The following is a 13,383-nucleotide window of genomic DNA, read 5'->3' on the forward strand; positions in this document are numbered from 1 at the left end:
ACAAAATGATGTATAGAAAGAGTCTGGGCTGCGAACGCTACATAATTTTGTGTTACCCATTAATCTCCATTTTTTATCAAAAGTATAAAAGGCCTTCTGAACAATAAAGGATTGGACCAGCTTCTCGAACTAGTCTCTCGGCCTGGTTTCTTGGGAATCTGGCTCCCCCCCGTGTCTTTCTCTCTCTCTTCTTCTCTCCCTTTCCCTCTCTCTGCTCTTTACTTTAATTTCAGGCTGAATCTCCACCTGGGGCGCGGAGGCTCACCAGGTCTACTTACTTGCCCTGGCTGTTAAGACCCGTGCGAAAGGGAGCTTAAGGCGAGGCACCCCTAGATATTCAAGCGGGCGCCAGTGGCCCAACGTAGATGGTGCAAATTCCTTGTCTGGAATTTTACTGGTCTTCCGCGTAAACCAAGCTATTCAGCCCTCTTCCTCCACTTAATCTTCCTACTACACCATAGTTTCTTAATCTAATCTTATATTAATAAATTAACAAGTCTTTCCAAGCCAACGTCGTCCACCCTTCGAATTCCCTGGATCCACCGGGGCTGGACCCCGGCACGACTCTGTGACCCCATGGACTACAGTCCACCAGGCTCCTCTGTAGATGGAATCTTCCAGGCAAGATGACTGGATCTTCCCAACCCAGGGATAGAACCTGCGTCTCCTGCACTGGCAGGCAGATTCTTTACCGCTAAGCCACGTGGGAAGCACCTTAAACCACCCAATTTTAATAAGTAAAAGACCTGAATAGAATTTCACCAAAAAAGATATGCAAATAGAAATAAGCACATGAAAAGATGTTCAACACCATCAGTCATTTTAAAAATGCAAATTAAAACTACTTCATATCCACTAGAATGGTTATAATCAGAAAGACAGACACTGCCAAGTACTGGCAGGGATGTGGAGAAAAGTGAGCCTCATAATTGCTCTTGGTAATGTTAAATGGTACAGACACTCAGGAAAACAGTGGCAGTTTCTTATAACAAAAAGTTAAAACTTACCATATAACCCAGCAATTATACTGCTACAAATTTAACTCAAGAGAAATGTAAACATACATCCACACAAAGACTTGAACGTGAATGAATATTCATCACAGCAACAATATTCATAATATGAAAGCTGAAAATAACCCCAACTTGCATCAAATGGTGAATAAACAAAAAGTGATACATCCATACAACTGAATGCTATTCAGTAATTTTAAAAAAAATCAGAAAAGTTCAAAAACTGGGTTGTAGTGATGGTGGTGCAATTCTGCAAATCTGAGACCCCCATGGACTGTAGTTGGCCAGGCTCCTTTGTCCATGCAATTCTCCAGGCAAGAATACTAGAGTGGTTGCCATTTCCTTCTCCAGAGGATCTTCCTGACCCAGGGATCAAACCCAGGTCTTCTGCATTACAGGAAGATTCTTTACATCTGAGGTACCAGTGAAGCTCTTACTACAAATTACTGAATTTATATACATACAGAGGGAATTTTATGATATATAAATCATATCTTAATAAAGTTTAAAAAATAAAACCCACACGTCCATAATGAAACAGACAAGTAAATAGAGATTTTGATGAGGAACAAGTATTTTTCTAGTTTCAAAGTATGTCTTCACAAAATGAGATAAGATCTGTAGTTACCAGAGGCAGGGGATGGGGAAAAAAGAAACTGGATGAAAGAATTAAAAGATACAAAGTTATAAAGAGTACTAGGGATATAATGTACAACATGATAAATTAACACTGATGTATGTTATTTACGAGAATTGCTAAGAAAGTAAACCTTAAGCATTCTCATCACAAGAAAAAAATGTATTTTTTCTATTTCTTAATATTGTATCTATATGAGATGATGGACGTTCATTTCATGATGAATGTAAGTCCAATCACTATACTGTATGCCTTAAACACATATAGTTGTGTATGCCAATTAGACCTCAATAAAACAGAAAGGAAAAAAAAAAGTGTATCCCCAAAACGTTAATCACAAAGAGGAAAAGAGAAACTTTATACTGGAGAAGACTAGCAGAGAAAGTGATCAAACCTGAATCATGTGCAAACTGGTAAGAAGCAATTAGAGGAACACAGCATCACATTAGCGGCAATTTCTGCCAAAGAAGCATAACCTGAATTTAACCACTAGAAAACATCAGGCAAACCCAAAGTGAAGGGCATTCTACAAAAATAACTGGTTGCTAATATACAAAAGGTCAATCTTCATTCCAATCCCAAAGAAAGGCAATGCCAAAGAATGCTCAAACTACCGCACAACTGCACTCATCTCACACGCTAGTAAAGTAATGCTCAAAATTCTCCAAGCCAGGCTTTAGCAATACATGAACCGTGAACTCCCAGATGTTCAAGCTGGTTTTAGAAAAGGCAGAGGAACCAGAGATCAAATTGCCAACATCCACTGGATCATCAAAAAAGCAAGAGAGTTCCAGAAAACATCTATTTCTGCTTTATTGACTATGCCAAAGCCTTTCACTGTGTGGATCACAATAAACTGTGGAAAATTCTGAAAGAGATGGGAATACCAGACCACCTGACCTGCCTCTTGAGAAATCTGTATGCCGGTCAGGAAGTGACAGTTAGAGCTGGACATGGAACAATAGACTGGTTCCAAATAGGGAAAGGAGTACGTCAAGGTTGTATATTGTCACCCTGCTTATTTAACTTCTATGCAGAGTACATCATGAGAAATGCTGGGCTGGAAGAAGCACAAGCTGGAATCAAGATTGCCAGGAGAAATATCAATCACCTCAGATATGCAGATGACACCACCCTTATGGCAGAAAGTGAAGAGGAACTAAAAAGCCTCTTGATGAAAGTGAAAGAGGAGACTGAAAAAGCTGGCTTAATCATGGCATCTGGTCCCATCACTTCTTGGGAAATAGATGGGGAACAGTAGCAACAGAGTCAGACTTTATTTTTTTGGGCTCCAAAATCACTGCAGATGGTGACTGCAGCCATGAAATTAAAAGACGCTTACTCCTTGGAAGGAAAGTTATGACCAACCTAGATGGCATATTCAAAAGCAGAGACATTATTTTGCCAACAAAGGTCCATCTAGCCAAGGCTATGGTTTTTCCAGTGGTCATGTATGGATGTGAGAGTTGGACTGTGAAGAAGGCTGAGCGCCAAAGAATTGATGCTTTTGAACTGTGGTGATGGAGAAGGCTTTTGAGAGTCCCTTGGACTGCAAGGAGATCCAACCAGTCCATTCTAAAGATCAGCCCTGGGTGTTCTTTTGGAAGGAATGATGCTAAAGCTGAAACTCCAGTACTTTGGCCACCTCAGGCAAAGAGCTGACTCACAGGAAAAGACTCTGATGCTGGGAGGGATTGGGAGCAGGAGGAAAAGGGGACGACAGAGGATGAGATGGCTGGATGGCATCACCGACTCAATGGACGTGAGTTTGAGTGAACTCCGGGAGTTGGTGATGGACAGGGAGCCTGGCATGCTGCGATTCATGGGGTCGCAAAGAGTAGGACCTGACTGAGCGACTGAACTGAACTGAACTGAATATACAAACGGGTCAAAGTCATGAAAGCAAAGACCAAGAAACACTTTCAGATTGGAGGAGACTAAAGAGACAATGCAACTAAATGTAATACTTGAGTCTGGGCTGAATTATTTTGTTCTGAAGAACACTGTTGGTACAACTGGCAAAACTTACATGAAGTCTGAGGATTAGATAATAATTTATCAATGCTTTTGATAGCAGCTCTGTGATTATATCAAATGTCCTTTTTTGCCCTTGAAATATATACTAAATGTTCTGAGGATGAGATAAACAGCAGTTTATTCTCAAATATTTCAAGGGAAACAATTCTTTGTACTGTACTTGGTTATAAATTTGAGATCCTTTCTATAAATTACTTCAAAAATTTAATGGCATTACATTTACATAAATAATCTGTCTCAATTATGTCTTGAGGAAGAAAAAAAAAAGACATGCCTTCAAAATTATAGAGGATAAAACAAAAGAAACTATGGTCCACAAAGGAAAATCCAAAAACAGAAACCAAAATAAGAAAGCATAAACTATAACAGAAAAAAATCAGCTAAAAATAGAGTCAGTTAAGATAATAAATGCAGGGGCTTCCCTAGTGGACCAGTACTTAAGAATTCGCCTTTCAATGCAGCTGGCACAGATTCAATCCCTGGTCAGGAGGCTAAGATCCTACAGGCTTTGTGGCCAAAAAAAAAAAAAACAAAAAACAAGTAATACTGTAACAAATTCAGTAAAGACTTCAAAAATAGTCCACATCAAAAAAAAATTTTTTAATAAAAAGTAGATAATAAATGCAAATATCTTATTCCCATGGTAAATAGGGGGCTGGTGGTTCAGCATAAAGAATCCACGTGCAATGCAGGAGACACAGGTCCAATTCCTGGATTGGATGGTCCCTTGTAGAAGGGAATGGCAACCCACTCCAGTACTCTTGTCTGGGAAATCCCATGGTCACAGAGGCCTGGTGGGCTAAAGTCCCTGGGGTCAGAGTGGGCCATGACTGAATTGAAACAATGCCTATGTATACAAGTACATGTGTACTGACTATGATTTAAAACGCATTCTGCACCATGAGTTGCCTTCAAAAAATAACTGAGAGCTGCTGAAGTAGAAAGTGAGGAAAGCAATTCTTGAGAATTATTTAATAATCTCCTGTGCTGTGTGTGCTTAGTCGCTCAGTCGTGTCGACTCTTTGCAACCCCATGACTGTGGCCCACCAGGCTCCTCTATCCTCGGGGGCTCTCCAGGCAAGAATACAGGAGGGGGTTGCCGTGCCCTCCTCCAGGATATCTTCCCGACTGAGGGATTGAACCGGGGTCTACTGCGCTGCAGGCGGATTCTTCACCAGCTGAGGCACCAGGGAAGCCCTAAGCTGATAAATTCTGTAACTCTGCCTATACATTTCCTTTTTCATATTATCTTTACCACAAATGTCTCAAACCCTCCTCCACTAACTTCTGGACTCCTTCACTCAGCTTTCTGCCGCCACCCTGTGAAGGAACTAACAGTGTACAGGCACTGTTCAAGCAATGGCTGCTCAAGCACTCTTAGCCCCAGGAGCACTCAAGAAGCCTAAAGAATCCTCCCTACAAAAGAAAAGACACTATGAATACCTCAGGCAGCGCTTCTCTGAGCAAATACTGTTAACTGCCAACTCAATGGAATTTTCCAGCCCAAAAAAAGCAGCATTTTTACCCCCATTCCCTTGCTGCGTCCTCGCCAGGACTGATTGCTACTCTCTTGAAGACTGTGGTCCTCCCTCATTCTTCATATTCCAAACTTCTTTAAATAAAACCAACAACACTTAAAAAAAAATACACTCTTCTTTGTAAGGAAAAAGTACAGAAAGAAAGGGAAACTTCTAACTAGACATTGGAAAGGAAGAGGACAAAGACTCACAGAAATAAAAACAAGAGAATGAGAGTTTACAACCGAATTTAAAGAATGTTAAAATTAGGGATGTTTAAAACTGGAAAAGATCACCTTGGCAGTGCATGTTTCCACTATCCCTCAGTGTAGGGCAACTAGCACAATTTTCTCTCCAACCAAAATGCAGAGTCAAAAATAAGGCTGATGAGGCTTTTTGTCATTTCTCCACACTATCAGTATATATGCTTTTATGGTGAAAAAGTTACTGATAAGTCAACATATTATTCAGAGCTCTTTTCTTCTTAAAATAACAACTTGAATCTTAATAAAAAAAATATTTAAGTATAGTATTTTACAATTTACAAGACTATTTTTAATCTTTTTTTTTTCTTGGTGGTGAGGGGGCAGGGAGTGAAGCTTTATGGTTTCATGAACAGAGCACTGATGTCAAAGCCACAAAGATTTGGGCCCAAATCCCAGTCATGTCACTAGTTTGTGACTTTGGCCAAATTACTTCTCTCAGAGCTTCTGCTTCCTTATCTCTGTATGTCTTTTATGTCTTTTGGGAGTAATTTTGAAAATTAAATGAACAGTAGAGCCTCACAGTGTCTAGCACAAACAAATGTAATTTACCTGTCTGCCCAGACCACATTCCTATCTACCAGTAACAGTAGCAACATGGCTATGGTTACTGCAATACTTCTCAACTGTGGATGGATTAGAGTGGAAGAGGGGACAGAAACAGGAAAAGGAGTAGATCTTCTGAGACTGCAGACTTTTAGAAGGAGGGGACAACATGTAGAGTGTATGTGGATGCACATGTGTGTGTTGATAAGCTCCAGATGATTCTGAAATATTTGTCCAAATGGCTTGTATTTCTAAAAGTTACTAAATTATCTCTATAAATTACCAAATCATTGTTTGAGGAAACCCTAAGCTTGGGCAATCTCAAATGGTCTCTTATCACACATTTAAAAGTCAGATAATATTACATAACTACAACTTTTACTGTATGATGGCATCTTTGGGATTTCAAATATCTTAAACTGAACACAGGTTTTTTACTTTAAATGAGATATTTATAATCACTTAACACAAATGGATTTTATACTATAGTTGCAACTTCATATTAGTTAACCATCCAAAGGCTGTCACAAAAAAAATTACCAAAATGTTCAGTCATTATCAAAATTAAACTCACAATTCAGCTAACAAAAGATATGATTCTCACCCTTTGAAACAATCTAAAATTGCTTTAACACATATCCACATGGTTGGCAAGTAACTTAAAGTCTGAAAATATTAAGTGCTGATAAGGACAGACAGCAGCAGGCACTACTGATGCGAATACAAACTGGTATGTTCACTCTAGCAAACAACCTGGCACTACTTACTATGCTACAGTGCTACCCAGGTGGCACACTGCTGAAGAATCTGCCTGCCGATGCAAGAGACCTGGGTTCAATCCCTGGGTAGGTAAATCCCTTGGAGTAGGAAACAGCAACCCACTCCAATATTCTTGCCTAGAAAATTCTAGTGGGCTACAGTCCATGGGTTCACAAAGTCAAACATGATTGAGTGGCCGCGCGCACACACACACACACACACCTCTATGTCTTATGCTGCTGCTGTTTCAGTCGGACACGTTTCAGTCGTGTCCGACTCTGTGCGACCCCATAGACGGCAGCCCACCAGGCTCCCCTGTCCTTGGGATTCTCCAGGCAAGAACACTGGAGTGGGTTGCCATTTCCTTCTCCAGTGCATGAAAGTGAAAAGTGAAAGGGAAGTCGCTTAGTCCTGTCTGACTCTTAGCGACCCCATGGACTGCAGCCTACCAGGCTCCTCTGTCCATGGGATTTTCCAGGCAAGAGTACTGGAGTGGGGTGCCATTGTCTTCTCCATGTCTTATGCTACCACCCTATGATCCAACAATCAACTTTTATGTTTATAGACACTTGCACTATGTATTTCTTACATGTAAGAAGTTCATAGTGGTAGTTATCTTTCAGGAACAGCAAGAATCTTGAAACAACCCTAATGTCTGTAAAACGAGGAAAAGAGAAATCAACTGTAGAATACCTACAAAATGGTATACTATAGAGTCATGACTATAAAAACAAACTAAGTTACATTTTGGGTGAATCCCCAAACAGTATAGAGCAAAAAAAGGAAGTCATAGTAAAACTAGTTCGATTATGTAAATTTCAAAATGAAGTAAAACTAAACAACATGTTGTTTAGGGACATTTACATTTATATATATATTTAAAGCTAGAAAGTTGTTAATACAAAATCCAGAATATAATTACTTCTGTGGTCGAGGGAGCGGATGTAACAGGAGACTATAAAAAGGTTTCAAAGAAACTGATTTTTATTTTGTGAGACTCTTCTCTGCATTAATTATAAACTTCACAGTAAAAGTTGTTTTTTTAAGAAACAGAAAAACTAAGTCACAAATAGAATCTCCATTAAAAAAGCAATTCATGTAAGAGTCAAGTTTATGGACTACAGAATACACACACTGCTCTCACATTTCATATAAGATACCTCGCCACAAACAATTCTATAATTTAGGAAGAAAACAAATGAAAAACTTAAAATTCACCCACAGAAGTTTTCATGCTATCCTATACCTCGACATTTCCCCCAAGTAGGCAAAACCTTGAACTCCTAGCTAGTTAAAATAGCTAGTGGTGAAGTGTTGAACTTCAAATAGTGTTGAAATTCCTAGCTAGTTGTCTTTCTAGTTACAGTCAGCCAACAACTTTTAACTTTTCTTTATCCATTTATCACAAGGATGGGCAGTTTTATATTGATAACTTGTTTCAGAAAAAAAACAACCAAAATGGATGAGCACTGCACAGCCTCATTAGGGTGGTCTGATGATAAGTACTCGACTGAGTTTCCAAATCACTTTATTTAACATGGTCTACTCATCTTGCATTATGCGTGGAAACACTTTGGAATGAAAGTAATTACAAATATAAAATGATGCATTTCATCCTTCTGTCAAGCAAATGAAAATCACTATCAAAGGAGCTTCACAAAGCCAACAAATGGGATATCCATGACACATCTCCATTGGGAGATACGGCACTGACCCCAAATGAGGAAATTACAAGTCAAATAAGATTTTGGATGGGGGGAGGTTCAAGAGGGAGGGGACATATGTATACTTACTTATGGCTCATATGTATACTTACTTATGGCTGATTCACGTTCCTGTGTGGCAGAAACCAACACAATATAGTAAAGCAGTTTTATTATTCTCCAACTAAAAATCTATTTAAAACCACACAAACAAACAAAAAAAATCTTTTTCACTTGTACCTTTTCTTGACTCTAACACTTTATTCCATCTCCCGATGGTGGCACCAAGCCAAACACCCTCGTGCCCCAAACTTGTTCCTCAAGTCCCCCATTCTCTTCTTTCTCAAACACCGCTGCCACCGCCCACGGTTAAGCCTACTCCTCCGCACAACTTATAGATGCCAGAAACATCAGCGTTCCTCTTCGGGTCCAACCCCCCGGGGTTCCCAACCCCGAAACCGCACCTGCCTCAGCCTGGCGCTTTCCGGGCCCCGCGCCCGCGCCTGCCGAGCCGCGCCCACGGCCGCGCCCTCTTCACCCTTCCTGCGGTCCCGCAGCCCTGGCGCTCGCCCCTACTCAGAACCCCCTTTTCCCACCAAGCCTCCCCCCACTGACTGCACCCCGCTTCCCCGTCGCCGCGGGGCCTCTCGGCCGAGCGAGCCCACCCGCGCGGTCAGCGTAAACCAGTCCATTCTGCCCTCTAGGCCGCGCCCCAGGCCGCGGGGGTGGGAGGCCTCTGCCGCCCCTTCTCCTCACCGTGCCGTCCCCGGGGCCCTCGTCCCGGGCCCCTTTCGTTTCCTCACCGACCATGGACTCCAGCCCAGCGTCGGGGTGGCTCAGCGGCTCCAGCGGCGCGGGCTGCAAAAGCCGCTCAGGGTCGGGAGCTGCCTGCTCCATTGCTGCGGCTCAGCGCAGCGGACACAGTGCGCCGGCGCCGCCTCGCCTGGACCGGCCCCGCCCACGGCCGCCGGCCAGGCCCCGCCCCCTCGGCCTGCGGCCGCCCCGCCCCGCCCCGCCGCGCCGCGCCGCGCCGCGTCTAGCTCACGGCCAAGCAGACTGAGACCGCTCATGGGCTAGGCCAGCAGCTGGGGATGGTACTTGGGAAGGGCGGCGTACCAAGGGTACTTGGTACGCGGGAAGTGGTCAGCTCCCGAGCCAGGAGACTCAGGAATCCGGGAGAACCGGTGCAGGGAAAGACAGAAAGGCAAGGGGAAGGTGAAGACAGGGTGGGTGCTGGAACCACTCAGGTTGGTGATCACCTAAAGAAAACTTGAAATCGGTAGAAATCAGTGGCTGTGATCTGACGTCTCCCTCTTGGCCTTTTATCTTGGTTCCTTTTTTGGTTTTTTTATATTGGTTTATATTGGTTCCTTTTTGGCCCCACCCCCACCCCCTAAACACACACCCAGAAAGATCGAAGCCGCGTATCTCACTAATTTTCACCAGGTTGAGTGACACAATCAGGAAAAGGTAAACACTTTTCAAGTGTTTGAGAAAAGTGAAGCGCTTAACTGAAGCTGTGTTTGAGTTCTATCTTCAAGTGTTTCTTGAAGCCCTGGTGATATCTGATAATTTTCTATAAACACTTCGGTTGAATTTTCGGAACCTATTTCCTAGGCAAGTATTCACTGTGATAACCTGACGGGAAACGCTCACTGGGTGTACCAGACTGTGGTACTTTGTAGTACCTTGTATAGGAAGTCTGGTCGTCAAATTTTCAAGGAGAGAAACTGATCTTTCTGTCCAAATAACTTAGCTGTTCGAAGCGGTGACACGCAGTTTTCTCCTCCTCCTGATCCTTCTTTTGGCATGGTAGCGATTTTTCCCATTCATCCCTAAAACCTCAGGTTATGTCCAAGTGCTAATATCACTTTGTTCATAAATCAATTACGACCTTTTTCATACTTCTTTACAATTTACAATTATTTATTTATGTCTGTCTGCCCCAACTAGACTTCAGACTCCTTTAAAGCAAGGACCCTATTTTTTGTTCTTTCTTACCAAGCCTAGGACATTTACTCAATAAATGTTTAAAGGCATTTAGGACTTCCCTGGTGGTCCAGTGGTTAAGAATCCACCTTGCAATGCAAGGGACACAAATCCAATCCCTGATCCAGGAATATCCCACATGCCGGTGAGCAACTGAGCCCCCGTACTGCAACTACTGAAGCCCATGTGCCTAAGTCTCGCTCAACAAGAGACGCCACTAATGAGAAGCCTGTGCACCACAACCAGAAAAAGCCCATGTGCAGCAACAGAGACCCACCCCTGCCAAATAAATAAGCAAAGCTTGAATGTTGCAAGGCATTGAAACAGTTTTTCAGGGAATATCCATGCTAGGCAAGTTCTTAGGGTTTTTGTGTGTGTGTGTGTGTGGCCTCACTGTGTGACTTGTGGAATCTTAATTTCCCCACCAAGTATTGAACAACCCTGGCCCTTCACAGTGATAGTGCTGAGTCCTAACCACTGGACCACCAAGGAATTTCAAGGAACCATTTTTAAATCAGAAGACTTTATTAATTTATTATAGGAGAAACAGATATCAGGGACAGATTTGTATCTGTTATTTTGTCATTCAGTTGCTAAGTGATGTTCAACTGAGACCCCATGGACTGACACATGCCAGGCTCTTCTGTCCTTCACTGTCTCCAGGAATTTGCTCAGATTCATGTCCATTGAGTCAGTGTTGCTATCTAGCCACCCTTCTTTTTTTTTTTTTTTGTCCCCTTCTTTTACCTTCAGTCTCTCCAGGGTCTTTTCCAATGAGTCAGATCTTCTCATCAGGTGGCCAAAGTATTGGAGTTTCAGCTTCAGCATCAGTTCTTTCAATGAATATTCAGAGTTGATTTCCTTTAGGATTGACTGATTTGATCTCCTTGCTCTCCAAGGGACCCTCAAGAGTCTCTACTCTAGCACCACAGTTCAAAAGCATCAATTCTTTGGTGCTCAGCCTTCTTTATGGTCCAATTCTCACACCAGTATGTTACTACTTGAAAAAACATAGCTTTGATTATATGGACCTTTGTCTGTATCTGTTATACTGTGCCCTTTTCCCAGTTTTGAGATACCCAGGAAACTAAGTCCTAGAGCCATTGGGATAATTGCTCTGGGCTGGTGACTTGAGCATCACACCTTGCAGTGAGTAGTGTTAAAAAACCATAATTCAACTGAGTAAACTTTGAAAGTCAAGCGCCAGAGAATTGATGCTTTTGAACTGTGGTGTTGGAGAAAACTCTTGCAAGTCTCTTGGACAGCAAGGAGATCAAACCAGTCAATTCTGAAAGAAATTAACCCTGAATATTCATTGGAAGGACTGATGTTGAATGTCCAATACTTTGACCACCTGATGCAAAGAGCCGACTCACTGGAAAAGATCCTGATGCTGGGAAAGATTGAAAGCAGGAGAAAAAGGGGATGACAGAGGACAAAATTGTTGGATGGCATCACTGACTCAATGGACATGAGTTTGAGCAAGCTCCAGGAAATGGTGAAGGACAGGGAAGCCTAGGGTGCTACAATCCATGGGGTTGCAAAGAGTCAGGCACAACTGAATGATTGAACAACAACAAACTTGGAGGATCTTTTTGGCTTTATTCAACAATTCATGGATCAGGCAGCATCCCATCTAAGCAGAGAGAAAGGCACTCCAATGAGCTGTACAAAGTGGAAGACTTAGGAGGGAACAAGGGCAAGGAAGTTATACCAGCAAAAACTGAACTGCTGGTGTTAAGGACACATTTCTTTTGAGGATAGTATGTCTAAAGAACAAATCACCTCATTAGTACTGACCAAGTAATTCCTGATTGACAAGTTTGATTCCATTTCGGGAAGAGCTGAAACTGTAATTAAGTTAAATATTAAGTCCTGTTTGATGACGTGGGGTTAGCATAAGTGACCTGAGGCACCTTTCCTTGATTATGAAGGTAAAGTCACTACACTGGCTAAAGTCTAGAAGAGCCCAAGACTAACTCGGTGGAGATTTCAGATGTTCCCCATTCTTCTGATTCAGACTGGAGGATATCTACCCCAGCACTTCCCTCGGGGAGGGCCTGAATGGGAAAATCTCAGGAGCAGGGTTATCTAGCCAGGGTGGTGTAGTCACCTTCTATGTGGACACACTCCCCACCTCATCCAGCCAGAGGAAATTCAGTTTCTTACATCTGGATAGCGTGATTTAAGCTCCCATTTTGTCATGGGTTTAACAAATATTTATTGAGCTCTGCTATTAGCCTAGGATCTCAGAACACCCATTCTTGCTCCACATCATCCAAGTTCTGTGCTCCCCTCCCCAGGATTCTCCTCCTGTGTCTGGCCAACCCTTCAGGGTCTGTGAAGGTCATTTTCTTCTTCCTCTGAAACTATACCCTTCTTCTCCTTGAACAGCAACCAGCCCCAACCCCTTCCATCTCTCATTTTAGTGTCATTGCGGGTGACATCAGCTTCATGTATTCTGAAGATGTTTATTAAGTACATACAAACTTACGATTATTGTGTATTTCTAATGGAACTGATCTTTTATCATGGAGAAGTGTCTCTTTCTGTCTACAGATACTCTGTGCATTAAGGCCCATTTTATCTGATATCAGTATGGCCACACCAGGTATTATGTTTATTGTTTTGTTTGCATGGTAGATCTTTTTTCCATTTTGTTATCTTCAACCTGTGTCTTTAAAGTGTTTCTTATAGACAGTATAAGTGGGAGGGGGGGAGTGGGGAGGAAGGCTGCGTTTGTGAGAAAATTTAAATTACCACGAATCAGTTTAAAACATTAATGTCTTAGATGGACTCTTCTACTTGGAACTTCTGGCATCATTTGCCCCTTGCTGTGTGGACTGCCACAAGGGAACACTTTAAGTCACTAATCAGAGGTACAACCCTCCTGAGGGGGATCCTATCCTTTTTCAGCCA

At 42.3% G+C, this 13,383-nt stretch overlaps 1 protein-coding gene across 9 annotated transcripts in view; it reads right to left on the reverse strand.

Moving 5' to 3' along the window:
* SNX4 (sorting nexin 4) overlaps positions 1-9,402 on the reverse strand; it is a 56,277-nt gene extending 46,875 nt beyond the window's left edge. For 2 of the 9 annotated variants that reach the window (XM_042232587.1, XM_060418887.1), the window contains exons 1-3: positions 9,232-9,402; positions 8,589-8,607; positions 7,362-7,427 (exon numbers count right to left, since the gene is read on the reverse strand). In XM_042232587.1, coding sequence (XP_042088521.1) covers positions 7,362-7,376 — 15 coding nt within the window. In that variant the 5' untranslated portion in view covers positions 7,377-7,427; positions 8,589-8,607; positions 9,232-9,402. Of the gene's footprint in view, positions 1-7,361; positions 8,608-9,231 lie in introns of all 9 variants that reach the window. The other 7 variants (XM_042232589.1, XM_060418883.1, XM_042232590.1 and 4 more) reach the window with 4 other exon arrangements.
* Positions 9,403-13,383: the final 3,981 nt, after the last annotated feature.

Source organism: Ovis aries, chromosome 1, assembly GCF_016772045.2.
Source record: "Ovis aries strain OAR_USU_Benz2616 breed Rambouillet chromosome 1, ARS-UI_Ramb_v3.0, whole genome shotgun sequence".
NCBI classification, from domain to species: domain Eukaryota; kingdom Metazoa; phylum Chordata; class Mammalia; order Artiodactyla; family Bovidae; genus Ovis; species Ovis aries.